Here is a 25,210-nt window from a genome sequence, read left to right as displayed (position 1 = left end):
CGCGCATCGTGGCCTTCATTAATATGCTGGCGCAAGTCTTCTGTAGGAGACCGATGATTGGCTTGTCGCGGGTTACCCCTGAAGGTGGCTGTTGCCTCCCGTTAGGGGCCTGGCTCCCGCGAGCGTTGTTGTTGTTGTGGCTGGGCTGATGTCGAGGGCGACCGCAAGCCGTTCGGCTATGAGCCTGGCTCCGACTCTCACCCACGCGCTCCTCCCTGATGGTGGACACCGGGTTTTGCTGATCCAGCTGGATCCAGGCCCTCTGCGCGTAAAGAACTGCTTGACGCACGTCCGGATCATGGCTGCGCTCGAGGATGACCGTAACCTTGGCAATGTTGGCCACCGGGGTCCTGAAACCCCGTTCGCTTACTGTTGTCGATCAAAACCTGTGGTAGAACCAACCTGAATTACACCGGCTCAAGTACGCGGGTCCACTTTTGCGGCTCCGGCGTGCATCAAATGGTATAATACCTTGGCCTGTCGGGTAACGTCCCGATAAACCACTGAAAGCAGGATCAAACAAGGTACCCCGCACGAAGGCGAGTCCAGAGATACAAAATGCCATCACATTTTACATCACAGGCAAATATATTACATGAGGGTTTAAAAGTAACATAATCTTCCCAACCAGGGAAATTATTACAGATCAAACATAAGTTTTAAGTTGAGCAGCGGATTTTAAAGTACGGCATTGTACACGTCGTTAGTGAAGAAGTCATGCTCGCCCTTGCATGACATCACTCGGAAGAGTCTGCGTTGGCCGGGGTCGGGTCCCACTCCACGGACCAACCATCAGGCAGAGGGTACGGCCATGGTACAGGTAGAGCGGAGTCGTCCGGAGGATTACCTGAACAAAAGTTATAAGGCAAGGCTGAGTATTCTAATACTCAGCAAGGCTTACCCGGTCATGGCATACTTAGCCATGTATCTAGACTTATGAAGGCTCATAATGGTTCTGGGTTTAATTTCAGCTGAAAAGCAACAGAGAGTATGATCTACTTTCAACTTTTAGCTTTTAGGTTCTAGTTGATTTTCCATTCTAGGTAAGCACCTATATCTAAGCAAGCATGGTATAATCTTTGATCAATCATCATATTTGATAATAATACGACTGCTCTTGTTACTCAATGTGGTAAAGGGATTAAGCAGTCTCAATCTACGTGAGAAGCGGATGATTCTGAATCGAATTCAACCTTGCAAGGTAAACCTAACTCACACACTTGGAACATCCAACGATTGTTCCGAAGCAACCGTTTGCCTTTCATTCCGACTCGTGGACAGGTCCACCACAAGCGACTGCAGGACCATACGCACTTCCAAAGTGCAGGACATACGTCTGTAGCGCGACTACAAAACCCGTATTCCTGGTTGCCCTTGCAACACGTATTCCCACTCGTCGAACTGAGAAACCAGAAGAAGCAAGACGAGTGGTGGGAGGTATGTCCACTCCTCGGGCCGATTGGTTACTAGGCTTACCGCTTACCATATTTTGCGGCATGTGATTAGTACTTTCAAACGCTTAACCCACACTACCACACGCTGCAACCTTATCAAATTCAACAACACAGATGGAGTATCATCTTAACCATGATACCTCACAAAACTCCCGTCCGTCATCCTTATAGTGATAACAGGAATGTAAACATTACAACTCCTATATCGCGCGAGTGACAGGAAATCACCCGACTTCTACCGGTCCTATTAGCATAGCAGCTATTCGGACTCAAGTGCTAGTATTCAATACATAGGTTTCTGGAATTATGCAACTAAGGTTCCAAGCAATTCCTAAGAACTTAATGCATAGAATTACATAAATAGATATAGATTGCGGTGTAATTAAAATAGTGGGTTATGTCTGGGGCTTGCCTTCTTGTGTAGGGTTGGGGACAGTAGGATCAAGGTTTTCCGAACTTTGGTTCGGAGCTTCAGTTAGATTTTCGACGGTGTCCCTGGGGTCTTCGGAAACTTCTACGGCTTGATCCGAGATTAGCTCGTAGTCTCCGTCGGCGAGGGTAAACGGTTCTACATGATGTGCAAAAATATAAAATTAAGGAATGTACACTCTTTCATTTACTTCACATCAAAATTGCACTTTAAAAGGTTAACACTTAAGAATTGCCAAAACAAAGAAAACTTTAGCCTAAACACATAATAAGGTTGCAATATAAACAGCTAACATACATAAAATACCATGAATTCATAATGCAGGAGGGGGTTTAGTTTTGGATTAGCACTTATATTTAAGTCATGATTGCAGTATCAAATTTATTGAAACAGGAACTAAAATATTTGAATTTGAAAAACAATTTCAAGTTTAAGTTCAAACCTTGGACAAAAAGAATTATAAAGTCTTGAAAATTTAATTATAAACTAGTTATTAACATATTAGATCATGGCAAAAAGATCTAGTTAAAATAAGCTTAAGGAATACGCTTAATTAGATTTATAGCATTTCAAATTTGAAATGCCCAAGTCTAAAAGAATTTAGACTACAAAATATTGCTGGGTTTGAAACTTTTACCTAAGCTCACACATGATCTATGGAAGCTACATACCAAAGATTATAAGAAACAAAGCAAGCATGTGAAAGTTATGCATCCCTTATGCTTCAACCTTAAGTTTAAATTAGATTCAAAAATATTTAGTTTCACACCAAACTTTATTAATAAAAGTTGTAGAGGTTGAAATCTAGTTTCCAACAAAATTGGTTTGACATTTTTTGGAATTTCCAACGAATTTCTATCAATTTTACAAGCTATCAGCAGGGTTCACATAAAATGATAGAAACCTTTACACCGGGGTCCCTAACAGCACTATTCCTGCAAGTCTAAGCCTTTGCAGATAGCCCCTCAAGCTTCTTTCTCTTCTAACCCGCGGTCCTCACTGAGTCAAGGCAGAGGCCGCGGAGGTTGACCGGCTTGCCCCGGCGACGGCGATCGCCGGCGGTGAGAACAGAGGGGCGGGGGAGCATCAAGGATCTCTTGCGCACCTGTGTCAGTTCGGAATCGAGGAGGGATACCTCGTAGTGGCGGCGCGACAGGAGCTTGCGGCCGGCGGCGAGGTAGAACGGTGGGGATGGTACTCCGGTGGTCGGAGAGGGCAGGAAAGTAGTCGATTAGCTTCTGGGCGAGGTGAAGATGCTCAGGATGGGGACAATCGAGGTCGGGGAGAGCTGGTGACTAGAGTCCCACGGTGAGGCCGAGATGGCGGTGGGCGGCACTCACCGGCGATGGTGTTTCAATTGAAATTGGGCTGCGGCAGCTAGCTGGGGAGCACGAGTGGGGACTGGAGAAGCGAATTAGAGGGTCTGTGGAGGCAAATGGGGGCCAGAAGTGGCTGCCCACAGTGATGCCGTATGTTGCCGGAGTAGGAGACGAAGGCGGCAGTGGGAAGTGGGTCGGGAGCTTAGGAAATGTCAGGGAAATCGGGGAAATAGGATGCAGGGATGCTGGCAGAGCTAGTGCGCGCGAAAGATAAGAGCTCCAGGGCTTGCCCGGGGGTCTCCACGGCGGCGATGCGGTGGCGGCCGACGGGCGCTCGGGCAGCCGTGGCGCGCACAGAAGGGGACAGCGGGGAGGGGCTACGGCGGCGGCCAGGAGTAGGGTGACGCGTGGGGAATAGAGTAGACCAAAGATGATCGGCGGCGAGGGCAGGGCAGGCAGCGGCCAGGGGAGCGGCACTGACGGCGGAGCAGAGAGGACAGGGGCGAAGCAGAGCAGAGCAGGCGCTCGGGGAAGAAGAAGAGAGGGAAGGGGGTCTAGGGACCTGTTTGCAAAACTCAAGAATTACAGGGACTCGGTGGTAATCTAATTTTTCCCACCGATCTAGGGGTTTTCTGAGAAAAAGCCAAACATGAAAGTTGTAGAGTTTTTCAAGCTTTACATTTTAGCTTTAAGGCTCAAATCCAAAAACTCAAAGATGGCAGTACTATTCGTTAAATTTTGAACAAGGTAAAATTTAAATTACCTTTGTCCTTACCAAACGAGATTTTAAACAAATTTTTGATACATTTGCAAATATCCATGAAACGTCATGATGACAAATACTTTTACAAAATAGGCCCTTAGGTAAGAATGAAGTTACTTTTATCCCCTAGTTATTTGCATAAAAGACCCCATAGCTTATATTTATTTACACATAGGCCCCTATTCTTACTTTAAGGGCTTATTATTATTATTATTTTCCTTATGATAACATAAATTTAACCTTAATATTATATTTCCCCTAGATTTCAAAGCTACCTTCCAAAACACACACCTTGCACTTAAAGACCTATATTGCATGGAAATTTATAAATACACCCCTAGCCCTTATTACAACCCTTAACCACCATGTCTATTTCACCCAAAGTTTAGTATTTATATCTCTTATTACCTGGATGTCACAGCCTTCCCCTCTAAAAAGAATCTCGTCCCGAGATTCAAAAGCAGAAGAAGATTGAACGATCAGATTTGGAAATTAGTTGAGAGAAAAGTTGGGAAATTCTGTTGAAAATAAGATTCTGTTTCCCAAGTTGCTTCCTCTTCGGAATGGTGATCCCATAAGATCTTATACATTTTGATTCCTTTCCTTCTGGTGACTCTTTCTTTGGTATCTAAAATTTGGATAGGTTGTTCAACATAAGATAGATCGGGCTCAATCTTAACAGCTGGAGTTTCAATAATCTCCACAGGTACCTTAACACACTTTTTGAGTTGGGAGATATGAAAAACATCATGGATAGCAGCCATTTGAGATGGAAGGCGAAGTTTGTAGGCCACTGGGCCACAAACTTGAAGAATCTCAAAGGGTCCGATATATCGGGGGGCTAGTTTTCCTTTTATGCCGAAACGTTGAACACCTTTGATAGGAGATACTCGGAGATATACAAAATCTCCTACTTGGAACTGCAGAGGTTTCCTTCTTCGATCTGCATAACTCTTTTGTCTGGACTGGGCTGTTTTAAGATTGGCTTGAATAATTCTGACCTTATCCTCGGCTTCGACGACTAGATCTGGTCCGAAAATCTTGCGTTCACCGGTCTCAGACCAACTCAAAGGAGTTCGACATCTGCGACTGTATAATGCTTCAAATGGTGACATCTGAAGACTAGATTGGTAACTATTATTGTAAGAGAATTCAGCTAAGGCAAGAGATTTGTCCCAACTCGTACCATAGTGAAGGATACAAGCTCAGAGCATGTCTTCAAGAATTTGGTTAACTCGCTCCGTTTGTCCATCCGTTTGAGGATGATATGCAGAGCTTCGAATCAGTTTGGTTCCAAGAGCGGACTGCAATTGTTCCCAGAAACATGCAATAAATGGTGCCCCTCGATCAGAAATGATGGTCTTGGGGATACCGTGTAATCGGACAATTTGATCAAGATAGACTTCGGCATACTTCTTAGCTAAGTAAGTGGTGTGCACAGGAAGGAAATGAGCTGTTTTAGTAAGTCTATCAATAATTACCCATATGGAGTCATGCTTTTGAGAGGTATTGGGAAGACCAACAATGAAATCCATGCTAATGTCTTCCCACTTCCATGACGGAATGGGTAATGGTTGAAGTGTACTAGATGCCTTAAGATGACTAGCTTTGACTCTCTGGCACGTATCACACTCAGATACATACTTGGCAATTTCTCTTTTCATCCTGGTCCACCAAAAATGTTGTCGTAAATCTTGATACATTTTGGTACTACCAGGATGAATAGAGAATTTGGATAGATGAGCTTCATCAAGGATTTGCTTTCGAAGTTGATGATCTTTTGGTACAACAAGGCATTTGTTGAACCACAAGACTCCTTGAGGATCAATATGGAAACATTTGTATTTAGCTTCTTCTTGAGATAGTTTCGATTTGATAATTCTGATACCCGCATTATGGAGCTGTGACATGATGATTTTATCTCGAAGGGTATTCTCCATGGATAAAAGATTTAGACTGACTTGAGGAATGATCTCTAGATTGAGTTTTCCCATCTGATTACAGAGAGTGTCACTGATAGCAGCTATAGATAAGCAGTGACCATGTGCCTTGCGGCTAAGTGCATCCGCAACCACATTGGCTTTACCAGGATGGTAATATACCTCAAGGTCATAGTCTTTGATCAATTCTAGCCATCGCCTTTGTCTCATGTTCAAATCCGCTTGGGTAAAGATATATTTGAGGCTCTTATGGTCAGTGTAAATGTTACACTTAGCACCCATAAGATGATGTCTTCAGATTTTAAGAGCGTGAACAACTGCTGCTAATTCCAGGTCATGAGTGGGATAGTTTTGCTCATGATTTCGGAGTGCTCTGGATGCATAGGCAATGACTCGGTCGTTTTGCATTAGAACACAACCAAGACCAGTTCCAGAAGCATCACAGTAGACATCAAAAGGCTGGGTATTATCTGGCTGAGCTAATACGGGAGCGGTTGTTAGAAGCTTCTTCAGGGTATGGAATGCTTTATCACACTTATCGTCCCACTGATATTTAGCTTCTTTCTTAAGTAGCTCAGTCATAGGCTTGGCTATCTTGGAGAAATCTGGGATGAATCGGCGATAATATCCTGCCAATCCAAGGAAGCTTCGAATTTGATGGACTGAAGTTGGAGGCTTCCAATCCATAACTTCCTGGACTTTAGTTGGGTCAACTGATATGCCTTCATTAGAGATAGTGTGCCCCAGAAATTTCACACTATCCAGCCAAAATTCACATTTTGAAAATTTGGCGTAAAGGCGATGATCACGTAATCATTGAAGAACGATACGTATGTGATTGGCATGGTCTTCATTATTCTTGGAATATATTAGAATATCGTCGATGAAGACCACGACAAACTTATCAAGTTCCGGCATAAAAACTGAATTCATGAGATACATAAAATATGCCGGGGCCTTGGTAAGCCCAAATGACATAACCAGATATTCATATAACCCATATCTGGTCGAGAAAGCCGTCTTTAGAATGTCGCAAGGCTTGATTTTGATCTGATGATAGCCAGAGCGTAAGTCAATTTTAGAGAAAATCTTAGCTCCAGCTAATTGATCAAATAAAATATCAATGCGGGGAAGAGGATACTTGTTTTTAATAGTAACCGCATTGAGTGGACGATAATCAACACATAGCCTTAGGCTATTGTCCTTCTTGACAAAGAGAGCGGGACAACCCCAAGGCGAAGCACTTGGGCGTATGAAACCTTTATCAAGAAGATCTTGGAGTTGGATTTTAAGCTCGGCCAATTCGTTTGGGGGCATACGATATGGCCTCTTTGAAATAGGAGCGGTGCCCGGTTGGAGTTCAATAATGAACTCAATGTCTCTATCAGGTGGCATCCCAGGCAAATCATCTGGGAAGACATCAGGGTATTCACAGACTACCGGAATATCCTTTACTTTGAGGCCTGTGATAGCATAAGTGCAAGAATAGACTCTTGCTGAGGCAAATAGAGGGTAATATTTCCTTGATATGGTGAGTTAATCTCAATAACTCGGGAAGCGATGTCTAATAATACTCTATGTTCTGTCATCCAATTTGTTCCAAGTATGGCATCAATACCCACTAAGTTTAATGAAATCAAATCTGTTCTAATCTCTTTGCTACCGAACTGAATTGGCACCTTTTTGACCATTCGGTCAGACATAATTGTTCCTCCCAGTGTAGACACAATACCCTCTATGTTCTGCCTCCTCCGTCATTTCTTTTGAATCCGAATCTTCCCGAGAGCCGACTCCAGAATACGAACCGATAGCTGCTTATGAAGTCCGTGCCCCCCTGCATTGGGATGCAGAGGAGTGGGACTTCCATTCCCAGTCAGAGGATGATAAATCCTTGACTGATGATGAGGATCTCGTACTCCTCCTCGGAGCCGAGCTGGAGGAAGACGAAGATGATGTATCTTGGGGGGAGGACTTCTCCTCCTCGGAAGAAAAAGTCGATTCCTTCTCCTCCGAAGAAGATCCGATGGCAGGTAACTTCCTCTTTAGCAGGTCGTCAGACGAAGCTTTCGACGACACCGAAGAAGCCGAAGATGATGACGGCTTCACCAGCAACAGCAACGGGAGTGACGATAGCGGCAACAGCAGTAGCGACGATAGTGGTGCTAACGTTGCCCCGCCGACCAAGCGCCGCAAGACCACTGGCGTGTACTGGTGGTAGGCTGTAGCACCACCATTAGGTTGTTCCAAGGAGCAATTAGCTCCTCTTTTGTACTTGCTGCCTTGCTGTGAATAAAATCCTCTTTTGCATCAGTAAATTTCTTGCACATAACAACCTGCTCAAGAGCCGATGGCAACGCATCGGCCTTAGCATATACCAATCCGGATCCGAAATAACTTTCCAATTTGTTTCACCCTCTGCCAGACCTCAAGTCCAAAACAGATCTCTGGAGATTCTAGGATCTAGGTTAACTCCCAAACTTCTTTTGCTCATAAACTCTAGCCACAAAATCCTCCCCTGAACCTTGATACGCACATTCGATCCTGCGCCGCCAACCTTAGATCTATTCTTCAAGTTCTCGATTTGAGGCTCCCGATGGTAGAATCTTCGAGCACCGCCGCCGCCGTCTTCGGTCTGAAGGTAAATTTTGACCCCCATCAATTTAATGCAGTAACCGTAAAATTTACTGCGTAGTTAAATGACTCCTTCTTCGACTATCTTGTTTCCTTGGGGTCTTTTCAGGCTTCCGATATCTTCTTACCGCACCCTTCTTCCCCCAATTCTTTCTGCCTCGGGCCTCGTTCTTATGAGAAGCCCATAGATCTGATTTCATCCGAAGCCAATCGAATCCCCTTCGTGAGGCAGGACATAGATCTAGAGTCTTGGTCAGATAGCCTTCGCACTTGGCCAAATCCTCCTGAGGGTTGGATAGTTTGGTATAACAGAATGGCGGACGCCTATCAGCCTCTATGGGAATCCATCGGGATAGCCGATGCTCTGTCTCTATCCCTTTCTCCTCTTGAAAAAGACGAGAACCTTCTAAAGACCATCGGCTACTTCTGGTCCGATGCCTTGAACTGTTTCCTTTTTGGGCATGGTCCGATGACACCAACGCTCCTGGATGTTATGATGATCACTGGCTTAGACATCTCATCGACTTGTCCCTCTGCTTACAGGCTTTCTGTAGTCCCCTTCAAACTGTCCTCTAAAGCAGAATGTACTAACTGGGGTGCATACTTGAGCCAACACTAGAAAAGCAAGGGTCCTGTGTCGGAGAAAGAACATACAGCCTTTCTAAATTTGTGGCTTGAACACTTCCTCTTCTGTGGCCTTCACTTGCTCCAACCAAAAATTATCTCCCTCTGGCTTATGAGCTGGCCAAAGGTAACACTGTTGGCCTTGGTAAACTATTTCTTGGTAAAATTTACAGATAACTTCATCTGATGACTTCGAGCCTTCTTTCATAGAAAAAACTCAGAACTGGTGGTCCGTGGTGGTTCATCCAGTTATGGGCTCATCTTTACTTCCAGAGCTTCATCCCCAATTTCCCTTCTCTAGTCAGCAATTCTTTCCCTGACCTGAGTGGGAGACAGATTAGATGCACTAGCTTCGAGCAGACTTTGTACAGTCTTCCCGGCGGGAAATTGAACCCTCCAGACGCCCTGCTTATAGGCTTTCTGTAGTCCCCTTCAAACTGTCCTCTAAAGCAGAATGTACTAACTGGGGTGCATACTTGAGCCAACACCAGAAAAGCAAGGGTCCTGTGTTGGAGAAAGAACATACAGCCTTTCTAAATTTGTGGCTTGAACACTTCCTCTTCTGTGGCCTTCACTTGCTCCAACCAAAAATTATCTCCCTCTGGCTTATGAGCTGGCCAAAGGTAACACTGTTGGCCTTGGTAAACTATTTCTTGGTAAAATTTACAGATAACTTCATCTGATGACTTCGAGCCTTCTTTCATAGAAAAAACTCAGAACTGGTGGTCCGTGGTGGTTCATCCAGTTATGGGCTCATCTTTACTTCCAGAGCTTCATCCCCAATTTCCCTTCTCTAGTCGGCAATTCTTTCCCTGACCTGAGTGGGAGACAGATTAGATGCACTAGATTCGAGCAGACTTTGTACAGTCTTCCCGGCGGGAAATTGAACCCTCCAGACACCTTACGTTGGTTTAGGATCTTTTACCGAGGCCTAGACAGCCCAAACTTTCTCCCATATATCGATTCTAAACTCTTTGAGAACCCAGCCATGTTCCGGCTAGCCGATTTCTCCTATGACGCTGACACCAGGCGTCTGTACTCCATTATTGTTCGGCCCTGTCTCCTTCCAGTTGGCATGAGTACTTCCAATCGGATCATAAAGCCAGGGTACGAGTTTTACCAGCCGGTCGTAGCAGCCCAGCAGCTTGGTCTTGGACAAGTACCACCTCATTTCCTTCTTCACTTCCTGACATCAAACAGGGTGGATCTCTCTGATGCTGTAACCACCCAACGGTGTTACAGTCTTTTTTCAGACCTTCCCCTATCTGTCCCTGCCAATCTTGTCTTCACTTCTTCGGCTATTGATTTTGAGGGGTGGTGGTTGATGTGGAAAGCTCACGTTTTCCGAAGAGCTCTGGGTCCGATGCTGCAGCAGATCCACTCTGAATACGAAATTCCTGATGGAGAGGTATTGCTGCTTAACTAACGTTTCTTTTTTGACTTTATTGATCTCTTCCTTATTTCATTCCTTGTTTCTGCAGCAGGAAGATGGCCCAGAGCCGATGAATGATGATGGGTCATCCTTTTGTTTCTTGCCACTTGCCCCTGTGGTCCTCTTCAGCAAAAATGCACCTCCTCCTTCGAAGAGCATAATGCAAATCCAGCCGAGCACTGCCAGGCTGACCCCCAAGCGGAAGCGATCTTCTGAAGCTGCTGCCCCCCGAGCTCATGCTAAGACGAGGAAAGTCCTCGTCAAGAAGGTCCGGAAGGAAGTTGCACCATCTTCCCCTAACCCAGAAGTCCCAGTCTCCAACTAGGTGCTTTGTATCGTATCCTCTTGGGTGCCCCCCGAGCTGAATCCTTCAAGTAATTGAAGATATCGGCTCTCCAATCTCCCTGGTCCAGTAGGTACACCTGATGATTTGATCCATCGGTTTTGTACCCTGAAGCCAGTTGCGCCAGATCGTTGGCCTCTGTATTCTGAGCTCTAGGTATCCAATAGAAATTTATGTACCTGAACTGGGCTATTAGTTCCTGGCATTGTACCCACAACGAAAATAGTAGCTCACTTTCACACCTGTATTCTTCTATGAGTTGGGAGATTACCAATTTTGAGTCCCCGAAGACTTCTACTGCTTCGGCTCCGGCCTCCAGAAGCAATTCCATACCTTTATGCACCGCCTCGTACTCCGCAAGATTGTTGGTGCAAGTAGTAGGTAATCTGAATGAGAACGAATACGTTGCCCCCCGAGGTGATACCAACAGGATGCCGATGCCGCACCCGTCTCCACAAACTGATCTGTCTAAGTACATAGCCCAAGCTCGTACGGAAAGCGCTGCTATGTTGGTATTAAGCCTCTCAGCAATGAGATCCGCTAACGCCTACCTTTTGACCGCTTTTGCGAGTCGATATCGGATATCGAACTCTGATAATGCAAACATCCATTTTCCCAATCGGCCTTTCAACATAGGAGCCGATAGCATATGCTTTATGACATCCGATTTGCAAATGAAAGGTTGTGGCGAAGCTTGGTGCACGTAAAAAATAAGCAAAGGCAGAGCTTCTCCATATCGGCATACCTTGTTTCTGCGTCCAGCAATCTTCTGCTAAGGTAAAATACCATCCTCTCCTTGTCATCATACAATTGTACTACCACTGAAGCAATAGAGGCATCACTGACTGACAAATATATGTAAAATAGCCTATCTTGTTGAGGTGGAATCAACACAGGCGGTTTCGATAAATATTCTTTAATTTCTTCGAATGCCCGTTGCTGTTCTGCCCCCCAGCGGAATTCCTCATTGGTTTTGATTTTCACTAACTCCATGAAAGGTTCGATCCGCCCAGATAGATTAGAAATAAACCTCCTGACGAAGTTAATCTTGCCAATAAGTTGCTGGGCCTGAGCCCGAACTTTCTAGTTCGTTCCAGAACCTGTCGTAAATCACCCAGATGTCCTTCAACTGATGCTGACTTCACCACAACGTCATCGATGTAAATTTCCACCAAATTGCCGATCAGATCATGGAAGATGTGGTTCATGGCACGCTGATACGTAGCACCAGCATTTTTCAGACCGAAGTTCATAACCACATACTCAAACAAGCCCACCGCTCCAGGCACTCTGAATGCAGTTTTGTGTATATCTTCAGGGGCTATGAAAATCTGATTATATCCAGCATTACCATCCATGAAACTCAAAATTTTGTGACCAGCAGCCGCATTAATCAATATTTCTGCAACAGGCATTGGGTATTCATCCTTCGGAGTATCCCTATTGAGATCTCTGAAATCCACGCAAACCCGCCACCGGCCATCCTTCTTCTGCACGGGTACAACGCTTGAAATCCATTCAGCATAACTGCAAGCCCTGATAAATCCAGCTTCTAACATCTTTTCAACTTCTTTTTTCACTTCAATCAGGACATCGGCTTTCATCTGGCGTGCTCGCTGTTGGAACGGTCGAAATCCACTTTTAAGAGGGAGTCGATGCTCCACTATGCTCCTATCCAGCCCAGGCATCTCCGTATAATCCCAGGCGAAGCAATCAGCATATTCCTTTAATAAAGTTATCATCGGCTCTCGCTGGGATGGATGTAGCTTCTTACTTACGAACGTTGGTCATGGCTTATCCCCAGGACCAATATCTATTTCTTCAAGTTCGTCAGCCGACGTGAAACCATATCATAATTTCCTATCATCCGTTAGATCAATGCTGTAAATAGAAAAAGAAGATGGTAAAAAGAATTTCGGCCGATCGTTGAGATCGGCCGCTCCATGTTTCTCATTATCTTTCAAGTTTTGACAAAAAGAATAAGGCCGGCTGTCAGCGCAGGCCATCCCATAATGACTATGTAAAATACTTGACATCAAAAATTTAATTTTTTGGGGCCGATTGCAGGAATCGGCCTTCATAACTACGCTGTAATGTCTTGTTTCACGCGCTTCCTCTATTTTGTAAGGCCGGTGGATAAGACCAGCCTTACTCTATTTTTTGTAGCCTCGATGCAATCACACCCTTCTAAGCTCATCCCTGAAATCGGCTCTTGATCATCCGCATCCCAGATGCTCATGGCAGCATGCGAAATTTCAATTGAGTCGTCTGCCTGAACCACTTCCACCTCATCTCCATCCCACTGGATCAGACACTGATGCATTGTGGAAGGGATGCAATAGTTGGTGTGAATCCAGTCCCTGCCAAGTAAGACATTGTAGGTACTTTTGCTGTTAACGACGAAGAACGAGGTCAGGACAGTCTTGTTTCCGATGGTGAGATCTACACTGAGGACGCCCTGAGCGTCTGAAGTCTGCCCATTAAAGTCACTTAGCGTGACATTAGTCTTTATCAGGTCTCCGGTGGACCGCCCCAAACGGCGCAGAACTGAATATGGCATGATGTTAACTGCCGCTCCCGTATCCACCAGCATCCTGTTAACGGGTTGACCGTTAATATACCCTTTAAGGTATAAAGCCTTCAGGTGCTTGTAATTCTTGGCTTGTGGCTTTTCGAATATCACCGGTCGTGGTCCCAAATCAAGCTGGGCCACTGATGGCTCCTCGCGGGTCCGAGCATGGAATTTTGCAGGAAGTACAAAAACCATATGTGTATCAGCCGATACCTTCTTATCGGCTTTTGTTGACTTGGGCCGCCATTCTTTTTTGGAAGGGTGTGACTCCTTTTCCTACACATAATGGACTTGTTCTGCCAGATCCGGTCGCGCTTTTCTTAATGTCTCAATGTATTTGGCCTCGGCTTCTTCCAAGCTACGCAGCCGCTGAACCCTGCGCTTTTGGGAATGATTAAGTCCATCAGGGCACCAACATGGACGATGATACCTATCCTCCTCTTCATCTTCCCTTCGTGGTGTTCGAACCCACTCTTGCTGGGTTGGAGCAGGTCCTAGCCGTCGGAAAATCGAGCCCCTTGCATCTGGCTTCGTAAGTCCGCACTCTGGGCAATCCCTGATAGTAGGCAGCCGGCTCATACCAGAATCCCAACAATACCTGAAAAACGGGCAGTGCCAATGATCGCGGGCGTCTTCGTGCTTCCTCAAGCGCTTTTCAGTGTGATGCTCATATTCTTCTTCCTCAGATTCCCGCGGAAGGCACTGCTGGTACTGGTATTCATATTTCCTGAGAAAATCAGAAGAAGTTGATCGTTGATTCCTCACATACCTTACTTGTTCTTCTGTGACATATTCTTTCCTTTCTTTTTGGGGCCGATCGCTGGGATCAGCCTCTTTGTTCTTGACCTGGCGGCATGATGCCACCCCCGCCATGTTGATGCCGAGCGCGAAATCCAGCTGTCGCCTTGCCGACCGGTCGTAATTTTCTACCATGTTCACACCAGGAAAAGGCTGAGTCTCAACCTTCATGGCGGTCTGGCCTAAGATCAATCAGCCCTGCTCAATAGACGATTGGATTTGCCGACGGAGCTCCTTGCAATCACTTGTGCTGTGGGTAAAGGAGTCATGCCACTTACAATATGATCTTCCTTTCAACTCCTGCGCTGTGGGAGGTTTGTATCCTTCTGGAAACTTCAACTGTTTTTCTTTTAACAATAAGTCAAAAATTTGTTCGACCTTACCCACATCAAAGTCAAACCCCTTTGGAGGCCCAGTTTGCTTCACCCACTTGCAAGGTACAGGATTTACGCCGCGAGCCCATTCTGCGACTGATACTTCTAGCTCTTCCCCGGAGTCATCGGCTTCTTCTGTATCAGCTACCGCTACTTGACGCTTAAATTTTTCTTGGTATAGCTTGGGATGACGCTGCTCATGCGTCGTCAGCTTCTGGACTAGATGCGCCAAAGAGGTGAATTCCAATTGAAAAGCTAGATCTCTGATAGGCTTCAATAATCCTAATGATGCCAATTCAACTGCTTCCTTCTCTGAAATCCGTGTTGAATAACATCTGTTCTTCATCTCCCTGAAGCGTCGAACGAACTCTGCCACGGTCTCTCCACGCTTCTGTCGTACCTGCGCCAAATCGACAATTACTGCTTCTACAGCTTCTGAATGATACTGAATGTGGAATTGTTCTTCCAGCTGCTTCCAGGTACGGATAGAGTCAGGACCTAACAACGTGTACCATCCGAAGGCTGGTCCTATGAGCGATTGTGAGAAAAACCTTACTCGCAACGGATCCGATACAGAGATCATACCCAACTGTGCCAAGTATCGGCTCACGTGTTCAATAGAACTAGAACCTTCTGCCCCACTGAATTTGGTAAACTCAGGAAGCCGATATTTGGGCCGCAGTGGGATTAAATCATAATCGCTTGGATACGGCTTGGTATAGCCGATCGCTCTCCTCTTTGGTAATATACCAAACTGATCCCTCAGAATTGCGCTGATTTGCTCTGCTGTTTGTAACCCAGGGGCCGAGTGCACACTGTCGTGACTCGGCCCAGTAGCATAAGATGCCAACCATGCTTGCTTGTCTGCGTCGGCTCCGGAAATCTCTCCAATTGCTTTCTATGCGGAATGTACCGGGTTATTGCTATCTGGTATGTACGCACACATATAGCCATGTGGGATCTCCTTGGGTGGCTCGCTGAAGAACTGGTGATCCATGGGGTCACCTCCTACTTTATAAACCACATAAGCTGGAGCACCATGTGACTCCGCAGCTACGAGCGCATAAGGCAATGGTGGTCTGGTTTGGAATGGCAATTCTCCTTTATGACTCCCCAAGGTAGGCAAAGTTGGAGAATGCTGGTGCTTCATAATTTCTTGGACCACACGCAAAGCTACACGCTCGAAAGCATTGACCAAACTTTCAGAATGTCGGTGCAATGAGTGAGCCACCGCATAATTTACTTCCTGCCGCAGAGCTCTGGTACGGTGTAAGCATCTAGGCCCTCAAGGTATGTTTCGGTGATTAATGACAACCATTATTGTGACTAATGAGTTTGTGCAGCTTTATAGATCATTATCGCTCATTTGGTTATATGTCAAAAGAGGCCCCTAACTTTCATTATTCAAAAAGGCGATCTCGGTATTCAACTAAATAATATGTCAAGACTAAGGATCTTTCTAGTCCTAAGTGTCATAAGGTTGAGAAGGACACTTAGGTTAGTATAGGTTTTATAGTTTTGTAGTGATCGCACTATTAAGAGGGGTTTAGGCTTAGTAACTTGAGCATGGACATGGTCTTTTGAAAATAAATGCACACAATGGTCACTCAGGTTTCTAGAAGCTCAAATAAGTGGTTCTCAACTTATATCTCAAGAAATACTTGGATTTCATTCAAGACTCAAGTCAGAAAAGGCAAAATCAGAAAAATCCTATACACCGGTTTAACCGACGCCTCAAGTTCTCTATACGTCGGTTAAACGAGGTCAGCAGAGTCTGGACAAGTCTATACACCGGTTCAACCGACGATATTTGAAATTAACGTCGGTGCAGTTGTCCAGAGACTTGGTTTTCAGTTGATCAGTGGACAACTACACTCACCGGTTAAACCGACGCTATTTGAAATTGGACGTCGGTGCAGTTGTCCAGTGACTTGGTTTTTCAGTTGATCAATGGATAACTACACTCACCGGTTAAACCGATGCAACGACGGTTAATCTGCCCAAGCTGTAACGGCTAGTTTTCAGAAGGGGTAGTTTACATTCACCGGTTATACCGACGATGACTATTGGAGGGACGTCGGATTAACCGGCGCTACGCAGTTTTCTGGCAGCTTTTTCTCCAACGGCTCTATTTGTGTGAGCTGCCTATATATACCCCTCCAATGGGTCATTCTACCACTCTTGACACCAGGCAACACCCAAACACTCATACTATAGTCAAGAGCCACTTTGAGCTTCATCATTTCATACACTTGTTCATTCAATCATTCAATAAGCAAGATTAAGGACTTGAGTAGAGAGAAGCTTGTGTGCATCCGTTCTTGGTGATCGGTTCTTGCTCAAGTGAAAGGCCTTAGCTTGTTACTCTTGGTGATTGGCATCACCTAGGCGATCTTGGTGGTCGAGGTGATTCTCGCGGAGCTTGCCAAGGATTGTGGAAGCCCGGAGAAGAAGATTGTACGTGGCTTGATCTCCACCACACCGGAATGGTGAACGGAGACTCTTAGTGAGCGCCCTCGTCTTGGTGACTTGGGAGGTGACAATACTCTTTGTGAGTGTCACAACGTGGATTAGGGATGTGTGCCAACACATCGATACCACGGGAAAAAATCCGGTTGTCCCTTGTCCATTTTACTTATTCAAGCATTATCTTTCTTGCAAATATTTTCATGTGCTTGATTTAGGGATCATTACTTTGCTCTACCTTGCTAGGCTTCATCTCGTTTTATCCTTCCTAGCGTGCGTAGGTAGTTTAGTTACCCGGTTGGTGAATTGGTGCCTTTCTAGCTTTGCATAGGTTAAGGTTGCTTTACCTTGTTTTAGAAATTGAAAAAGGCCCAATTCACGCCCCCTCTTGGTCCATCGATCCTTTCAATTGGTATCAGAGCCTCGTTGCTCATTTGGATCATTAGGCTTCACCGCCTAGAGCTATGGCCAAGATGGGTGGTTCGCCGCCTCACTTTGAGGGCAAGAACTTTGCCTACTGGAAAGTTCGCATGGCCGCATACCTTGATGCGATTGCCCCCGAAGTGTGGTCGGCAACTAAAGTCGGGTTCACCGGAACTCCCACCCCCGAACAATTAAAATGGAATGCTAAAGCTAGAAATGCAATTTTCGAAGCTATTAGTGAGGAGGTCTTTGCTAGAGTAAATGGCATGGACCTAGCAAGTGATATTTGGAAGGAACTCATTGAAATTCATGAAGGTTCCACCAAAGTTCGTGAGCAAAAATATCACTTGTTTAAAGCTAAGTATGATTCCTTTAAAATGCTAGCTCTTGAAAATTGCAATGATATGTATTCTCGCTTGAATGTCATTGTCAAGGACATTAATGCACTTGAAATATCCAAAATTGACAGTGCATCCATCAATCGCAAGATCCTTATGCTCCTCCCGAAGCCCAAGTATAACATTATCAATGCTATGCTTCAAAAGGAGGATCTCGCCACAATGGAAGTAGGAGAACTTGTGGGCGAAATTCGCGCTCATGAAATGAGCATTCTTGGTATGTTCGAAGAGCCAACATCAAGCAAGTCAATTGCTCTAAAGACCAAGACAAACAAATCCCGCAAGCTCAAGATGGTCAAACAAGACTCAAGCTCAAGCAATGAAGAAGATGATCATCATGAGAGCTCATCCGATGTTGAAGATGATGGAGAACTTGCTCTCATGATGAGAAAGTTCACACGCTTGAATGAGAAGATCAATAAGAAGGGTTTCAACTTTGACTCCAAGAAGGGAATGTTCCGGCCAATGGATGTCAAGAACAAGATTTGCTACAATTGTGGTGAAAAAGGGCACATCCGTCCAAATTGCCCCAAGCCGGACAAAAGAAGCAAGGACAACAAGAGTAAGCATCGCCATGATTCAAGCGATGATGAAGAAGAGGAGAGGAAGAACAAAAACAAGAGATTTGGGAAGAAAAAGACCCATGACAAGAAGACCAAGCTCTTCCCAAAGAAGAAAAGGCACACCAAGAAAAGTTTCTTGGTGGAAAAACAAGAGTGGGTGACCGATGTCTCATCAAGCGAAGACTCAAGTGATGAAGAAGACATCGTCACCATCGCCCTCACAAATGAAGAACCATCTCTACCTCCGCCTCCTATGTGCCTCATGGCAAAAGGTAACACCAAGGTATGTGAGGTAGATAGTGAAGATGATAGTGATGAAGAGCTTGATCCTAATGAATTCACTAACCTCATCAATGAGTATACATCCGTCATCAAGAGGGAAAAGGGCAAAGTCAAAATTCTTGAGAGCACTCATGCCAAGTTAGAGCTTGCCCACTCCGACTTACTTGGTAAGTATAATGACTTGCTCAAAAAGCACAATGAGTCACTTGTACTTGCTAAGCAAGTTGAAGAGAGCCACAAAAAGCTCAAATAAGAGCATAGGGAGTTGGCTCACAAGTATCAAGAACTTGAATTTGCCTATGAAGTTATTGACCCAAGTCTTGAGAAAGTTGTTCATGAAAAGGTCAATGCTTCTACTTCATGTGATGACCTACTCATTGATGCATATGCCATTAATGTTGCGCCCAAGCTTGCCTCTTCTAGGGAAAAAGAATTGATGGATCAAGTGGCAAGCCTCAAGAGTAGTGTAGAGAAACTCTCAAGAGGAGAATACATCCACAAGGAGATTCTCTTCAACAATGCCCGTGACTATGGCAAGAGAGGTCTTGGTTCATTTCCGGAGCCAAACATGGCTACAACTCCTTCTCCGGAGATCAAGACAAGCTTCATCAAGGAAGTGGGCTCATATTGCCAACATTGCCAAGTCACCGGGCACCACACTAGGGAGTGCACCTTACCATCACGTCCTCTTCCTAAATTACCCAAAAATTACTCATCAATGTTTCAAAATAACCATTTTCTCTTGAGTAAAGTGAAGGGCAAGGTGAAGGCCAAGTTCATTGGCAAAATTGCTAAGGAGTCGAAGAAGAAGCTCCCCAAGCAACTTTGGGTCCCAAAAGCTCTTGTCACACATGTGCAAGGCCCAAAGCTTGTTTGGGTTCCTAAAACTCAAAAATGAATTCTCATGTGTGTAGGTGAACTACAAAGCCGGTGGAAAACATTGGGTACTTGATAGCGGTTGCTCTCAACACATGACCGGCAATGATAGCATGTTCACCTCTCTTGAAGACCCCGGCGATCATGAACATGTCACCTATGGTGATAACTCAAAGGGGGAAGTCTTAGGTTTGGGTAGAATTGCAATTTCAAAAGATTTATCCATCTCAAATGTTTTGTTTGTAGAAGCACTTAGTTTTAATCTCATTTCTATTGCACAATTATGTGATCTTGGACTAACGTGTGCCTTTGACAAGAATGGTGTTGTAGTGACTCATGAAAAATACAAGTCATTGGTATTCACGGGGTTTAGGCATGGCAATATCTATTTGGTGGATTTCTCTTCAAAGCAAACAAGCACCATGACTTGCCTCTTCACCAAGACGTCTCTTGGGTGGCTTTGGCATAGAAGAATTGCTCATATTGGCATGAGCAACCTCAAGAAAGCCCACAAGAGAGGGATGATCACCGGCATAAAGGACGTCACTTTTGACAAGAACAAGCTATGCAAAACATGTCAAGCCGGGAAGCAAGTTGCAACTCATCATCCTATCAAGACGATGTTGTCTACCTCCAAGCCGCTCGAGCTACTACACATGGATCTCTTTGGTCCAACTTCATACAAGAGCATTGGTGGTAACCTCTATTGCCTAGTAATTGTTGATGATTTTTCATGTTACACTTGGGTCATGTTCCTAGGCGATAAGGGTGAAACTCCGGAAATCTTCAAGTCATTTGCAAGAAAAGCTCAAAGAGAATACAATTCCCCAATCGTGAAGATTCGGAGTGACAACGGCACCGAGTTCAAAAATATGAAGATTGAAGAATGGTGCGATGAAGAAGGAGTCAAACATGAGTTTTCCGCCACCTACACGCCTCAACAAAACGGAGTGGTGGAAAGAAAGAACAAGACACTCATCACCCTAGCAAGAGCAATGTTGGATGATTATGGCACGTCCGAGAAGTTTTGGGCGGAAGCAATCAACACGGCGTGTCATGCATCCAACCGAGTGTATCCTCATCGACTCCTCAAGAAAACTCCATATGAGCTCATCACCGGGAGGAAACCAAATATATCATACTTTCGAGTCTTTGGTTGCAAATGCTTCATCTATAAGAAGAAAAGGCTCGGTAAGTTTGAAAGTAGATGTGATGAAGGTTTCTTTCTTGGTTATGCATCAAACTCCAAAGCATATAGAGTATTCAATCAAACCTCCGGGTCAGTTGAAGAAACATGTGATGTGGAGTTTCATGAATCTAATGGCTCCCAAGAGGAGGTTGTTGGCTATGAAAATGTAGGGGATGAAGAGATTGAAGAAGCCTTAAAGAAGATGTCCATTGGGGATATCAAGCCGGAGGAGGTGCATGAAGACAATGATCAAGGGGGAGGAACTTCCTCATCTTTGCCAAACACCTCCACGGCACCTCAAGTGGGTGAAGATCAAGATAAAGTTGATCCACTACCTCAAGAAAATGTGTCAACGCCAACACCCCAAGTCCAAGAACAAGAAGAGCAAAATGTTCCACCACAAGCACAAGTCACTCATGACCCACCCCAACAAGCATCCACGCAAATACTGCTAGTAAGCATGGTCGCATCTCCAAGGATCATCCAATCGGTCAAATCATTGGTAGTCCTTCTAAAGGAGTAAGAACTCGCTCTAAGTATGCTTCATTTTGCGAACATCACTCGTTTGTTTCTTGTATTGAACCCACTAGCATAGAGGAAGCACTTGAGGACTCGGATTGGGTGATGGCCATGCAAGAAGAGTTGAATAATTTCACTCGCAATGAAGTATGGGTCCTCGAAGCTCCTCCAAAAGACAAGAACATCATCGGCACAAAGTGGGTCTTTGAAACAAGCAAGATGAACATGGGGTGGTGGTACGCAACAAAGCAAGACTTGTGGCAAAAGGGTTTTCTCAAGTCGAAGGTTTGGATTTTGGTGAAACTTTTGCTCCGGTGCAAGACTTGAAGCTATCCGCATCCTTCTTGCTTACTCTTCACATCATAATATTAAGTTATATCAAATGGATGTGAAAAGTGCTTTCTTAAATGGCTTTATTAATGAACTTGTTTATGTTGAGCAACCTCCCGGGTTTGAGGATCCGAGGAATCCTAACCATGTTTATAGGTTGCACAAGGCACTCTATGGACTCAAACAAGCTCCAAGAGCTTGGTATGAGAGGCTTCGTGACTTCCTAATCATGCAAGGTTTCAAGATCGGGAGGGTGGACACCACTTTGTTCACAAAAGACGTCAACGGGGATCTTTTCATTTGTCAAATTTATGTTGACGATATTATCTTTGGCTCAACTAATGATTTACTAAGCCATGAGTTTGCTACCATGATGTCTAGGGAATTCGAGATGTCCATGATTGGTGAATTGACTTTCTTCCTTGGTTTTCAAGTCAAACAAATGAAAGAAGGAACATTCATCTATCAAGAAAAATATACTAAAGATATCTTGAAAAAGTTCAAGATGGATGAATGCAAGCCAATTAAGACTCCCATGGCTACAAATGGGCATCTCGACTTGGATGTGGACGGTAAACCAGTTGATCAATCCCTCTATCGTTCTATGATAGGATCCTTGCTTTACCTTACCGCATCTAGGCCCGATATAATGTTTAGTGTGTGCTTGTGTGCCCGTTTTCAAGCTAACCCTAAGGAATCACACCTTTCTGCTGTGAATAGGATCCTTCGGTATCTCAAGCACACTCCTAGCATAGGCTTGTGGTACCCCAAAGGCGCTAGCTTAGATCTCTTGGGATACTCGGATTCGGATTTTGCCGGAAGCCGTGTGGATCGCAAGAGTACCTCCGGGGGTTGCCACTTACTTGGGCGTTCTCTAGTTTCTTGGTCGAGTAAGAAGCAAAATTCCGTGGCATTGTCCACCGCGGAAGCGGAATATATAGCAGCCGGTGCATGTTGTGCCCAAATTCTATATATGAAGCAAACCCTTTTGGACTTTGGTGTGAAGCTAGGAAGAATACCACTCCTTTGTGACAATGAAAGTGCCGTAAAAATTGCCAAGAATCCGGTTCAACACTCTCGCACAAAGCAATTGATATTCGCCATCACTTCTTGCGTGATCACGAAGCCAAGGGGGACATTTCCCTTCAAGGTGTGAGATCCGAGGAGCAATTGGCGGACATTTTCACAAAACCTTTAGACGAGAGTACCTTTGTTAGGCTAAGAAATGAGCTTAATGTATTAGATGCGGCAAACGTCATGTAAGTTGCCATGTCATATAGAAAAATGCATATATATAGGACACTTGTCTAACCATGGTAAGATAGTGATGAGCAAGGGTTTAGCTAGAGGTGTGGTCCACTTGTTTTCCTCTAGGCTTGTAGAAAGGCTCATCATGATGAAACTTTTCATGGGATCAAACTTGACAAGTAGAATTTAAATTCTCGCTATGCATTTCTTGTCATATAGTTGTGCACTTCATGTTTACCTCTCTTTCGCATGTGGTTGTAGTTTGCATTATCATTGCATGCGTAAGGGTCACAAAGGAGATCACTTGATGAAAATGAGACTTGTTTTACGTGCAAGATCTTAATTCATGAGAAGTGAAAAGAGTAAAGTGTTAGGTGCGTTATTGCCTAGTGAGCAATGTCATGGTGAGTTTGAAGCTTTCCTTCTTCAATATTCCTATGACATGGCTCATACATTTTAACTTGGCGCTTTGTCTCTCTTGCGACTTTTCCTTGATTTTGAAAATAAAAACTATTTAAGTTATTAAGCTATCCTATTTACTTTGAGGGGTAAAGTCGCCTATGCAAGTCCATTAACTTGAGTTTAGTTGAATCTTATAAGTTCATTGGACTTAGCATAGAAAAGTGAGCTGAGAGAGGGTTTTTGTGTTCACCGGTTAAACCGACGTTCAATGGATCAATGCCATCGGTTTAACCGGCGTTACTAAGTGTCATCTTCAGCTCAGTCATTTCAGGCGTTCAACCGGTGTATACAAAGTTTGCAGCATCGGATCAACCGGTGAACAGATCACAAATTTGACCTGAAAATCAACTGTTATTTGCATCGTTCAACCGACGAGTTCATTTTTCCGAGCATCGGTTCAACCGGCGTACAGATACAAATTTGGCAGGGTTTCTGGTAAACTACACCGACGCAATCAACCGGTGTTCAAGACCTAAGCGTCGGATCAACCGGCGATAAGAAGAACTGTGGGGTCCACATGTCATATTTCTCTCTTGCCGGCTCACGACCCTTTGCTCACTCTTGTTTCTTAGCCGCCTGTTCGCCTTCGCTCTCACCGCCGTCGCCTCCGCCGCCGTTCGTGCACCGCCATCAACCGCCGTCCGCCGCCCGCACCGCCTGACCGCTCGTGCATAGTCGCGACGCCGCCGCCTTACACCGCGCGCCCAGCCGCGCCCGTGCGCTGCCAACACTGCAACTGCGCCGCCGCCGTCCGCCACCGCGCAGCCCTGCACGTCACCGTGCCACCGCGCCGTCGCACCGCCGCCCGCGCGCACGCGCACCACCGCCCTCACACCTGCGCCCGAGCGCCGCCCACGCACTGTGCCACCACCACTGCCGCTCCACGCCGTTGCCTGCACATCCTACACCTCTACTGAGCCGCTGCCCACGCGCCATTGCACCGCATTCACGCCGCGCTCCCTTTCGCTAGCCCTAGTTTGCAGCGCCGCATTCTTGTTCCTGTCGGTGATCGAAATGGGTCGCGACAAGAGGAAGAGAAAGGAGGTCGTGGTCGAGGAGCCCGCTCGCAAGTGGACTCGCGCAGCGAGAGAGGCCGAGAGGGCCGAGATGGTGGCTAAGGCCGCCGAGGAGCAGGCATCCGGCCGTGCTCGTCCGTTCGCGATCAGAGATTCGCCAGCCAGGGGCAGACGCAGAGGCAGAGGGATGGGCAGAGTCCGAGGTGCCAGGGCCACCAGAGCCGCAGCAGCAGCAGCAGAGTCAGAGCAGTCACTTTCAGCGGCAGAGTCCGATTCAGATTCAGATACAGTGCAGTCCGAGCAGTCTCAGGGGCAGGACACTCAGTCACCAGTTCTACGACGTTCTAGCCGCACCCAGCAGACGTCCCCCGCAGGTGACACTTCACCAGCGACCGAGCGTCGCACCGGTCCGAGGATGCGAGGAGGCCACCAGCCACAGGAGCCTCGCAGGTCTACCGCAGCAGCAGCAGCAGCTCGTCGAGCCGAGGCCCTAGCGGCCGAGCGCGCAGTGTTCCGCATGGACACTGTCGTACGTCTGGAGCCAGGTGTGCTGCTCCAGAACTTGACCAAGGCCAATGCGGCGAAGGTCAAGAGGCTCAGGTGGAGTGTACAGGAGGAGGAGTGGTTCCCGGTGACACGTGACAGTAGGGTCGATCGCAGATTCTGGACACTCCTTCAGGCCAGTTTCTACGAGACCTATCAGAGGCGGGGCCACAGGATCTTTCCTCACAGAGTTCTTGACTGGGTTTCTTTGAGGA

General features: G+C 45.7%; 1 protein-coding gene across 1 annotated transcript in view; it reads left to right on the top strand.

Annotated features, from left to right (window-relative positions):
• Window positions 1–24,111, top strand: part of LOC112892424 (LEAF RUST 10 DISEASE-RESISTANCE LOCUS RECEPTOR-LIKE PROTEIN KINASE-like 2.5) — a 40,283-nt gene extending 16,172 nt beyond the window's left edge. The window contains exon 4 of the mRNA XM_025959596.1: window positions 24,009–24,111. Within this exon, the coding sequence (XP_025815381.1) occupies window positions 24,009–24,111 (103 nt within the window). The remainder of the gene's footprint in view (window positions 1–24,008) is intronic.
• Window positions 24,112–25,210: the final 1,099 nt, after the last annotated feature.

Source organism: Panicum hallii, chromosome 5 (assembly GCF_002211085.1).
Source record: "Panicum hallii strain FIL2 chromosome 5, PHallii_v3.1, whole genome shotgun sequence".
Classification (NCBI taxonomy): domain Eukaryota; kingdom Viridiplantae; phylum Streptophyta; class Magnoliopsida; order Poales; family Poaceae; genus Panicum; species Panicum hallii.
Note: the sequence above shows the minus strand (reverse complement) of the source record. Positions and strands in the feature narration are given on the sequence as shown.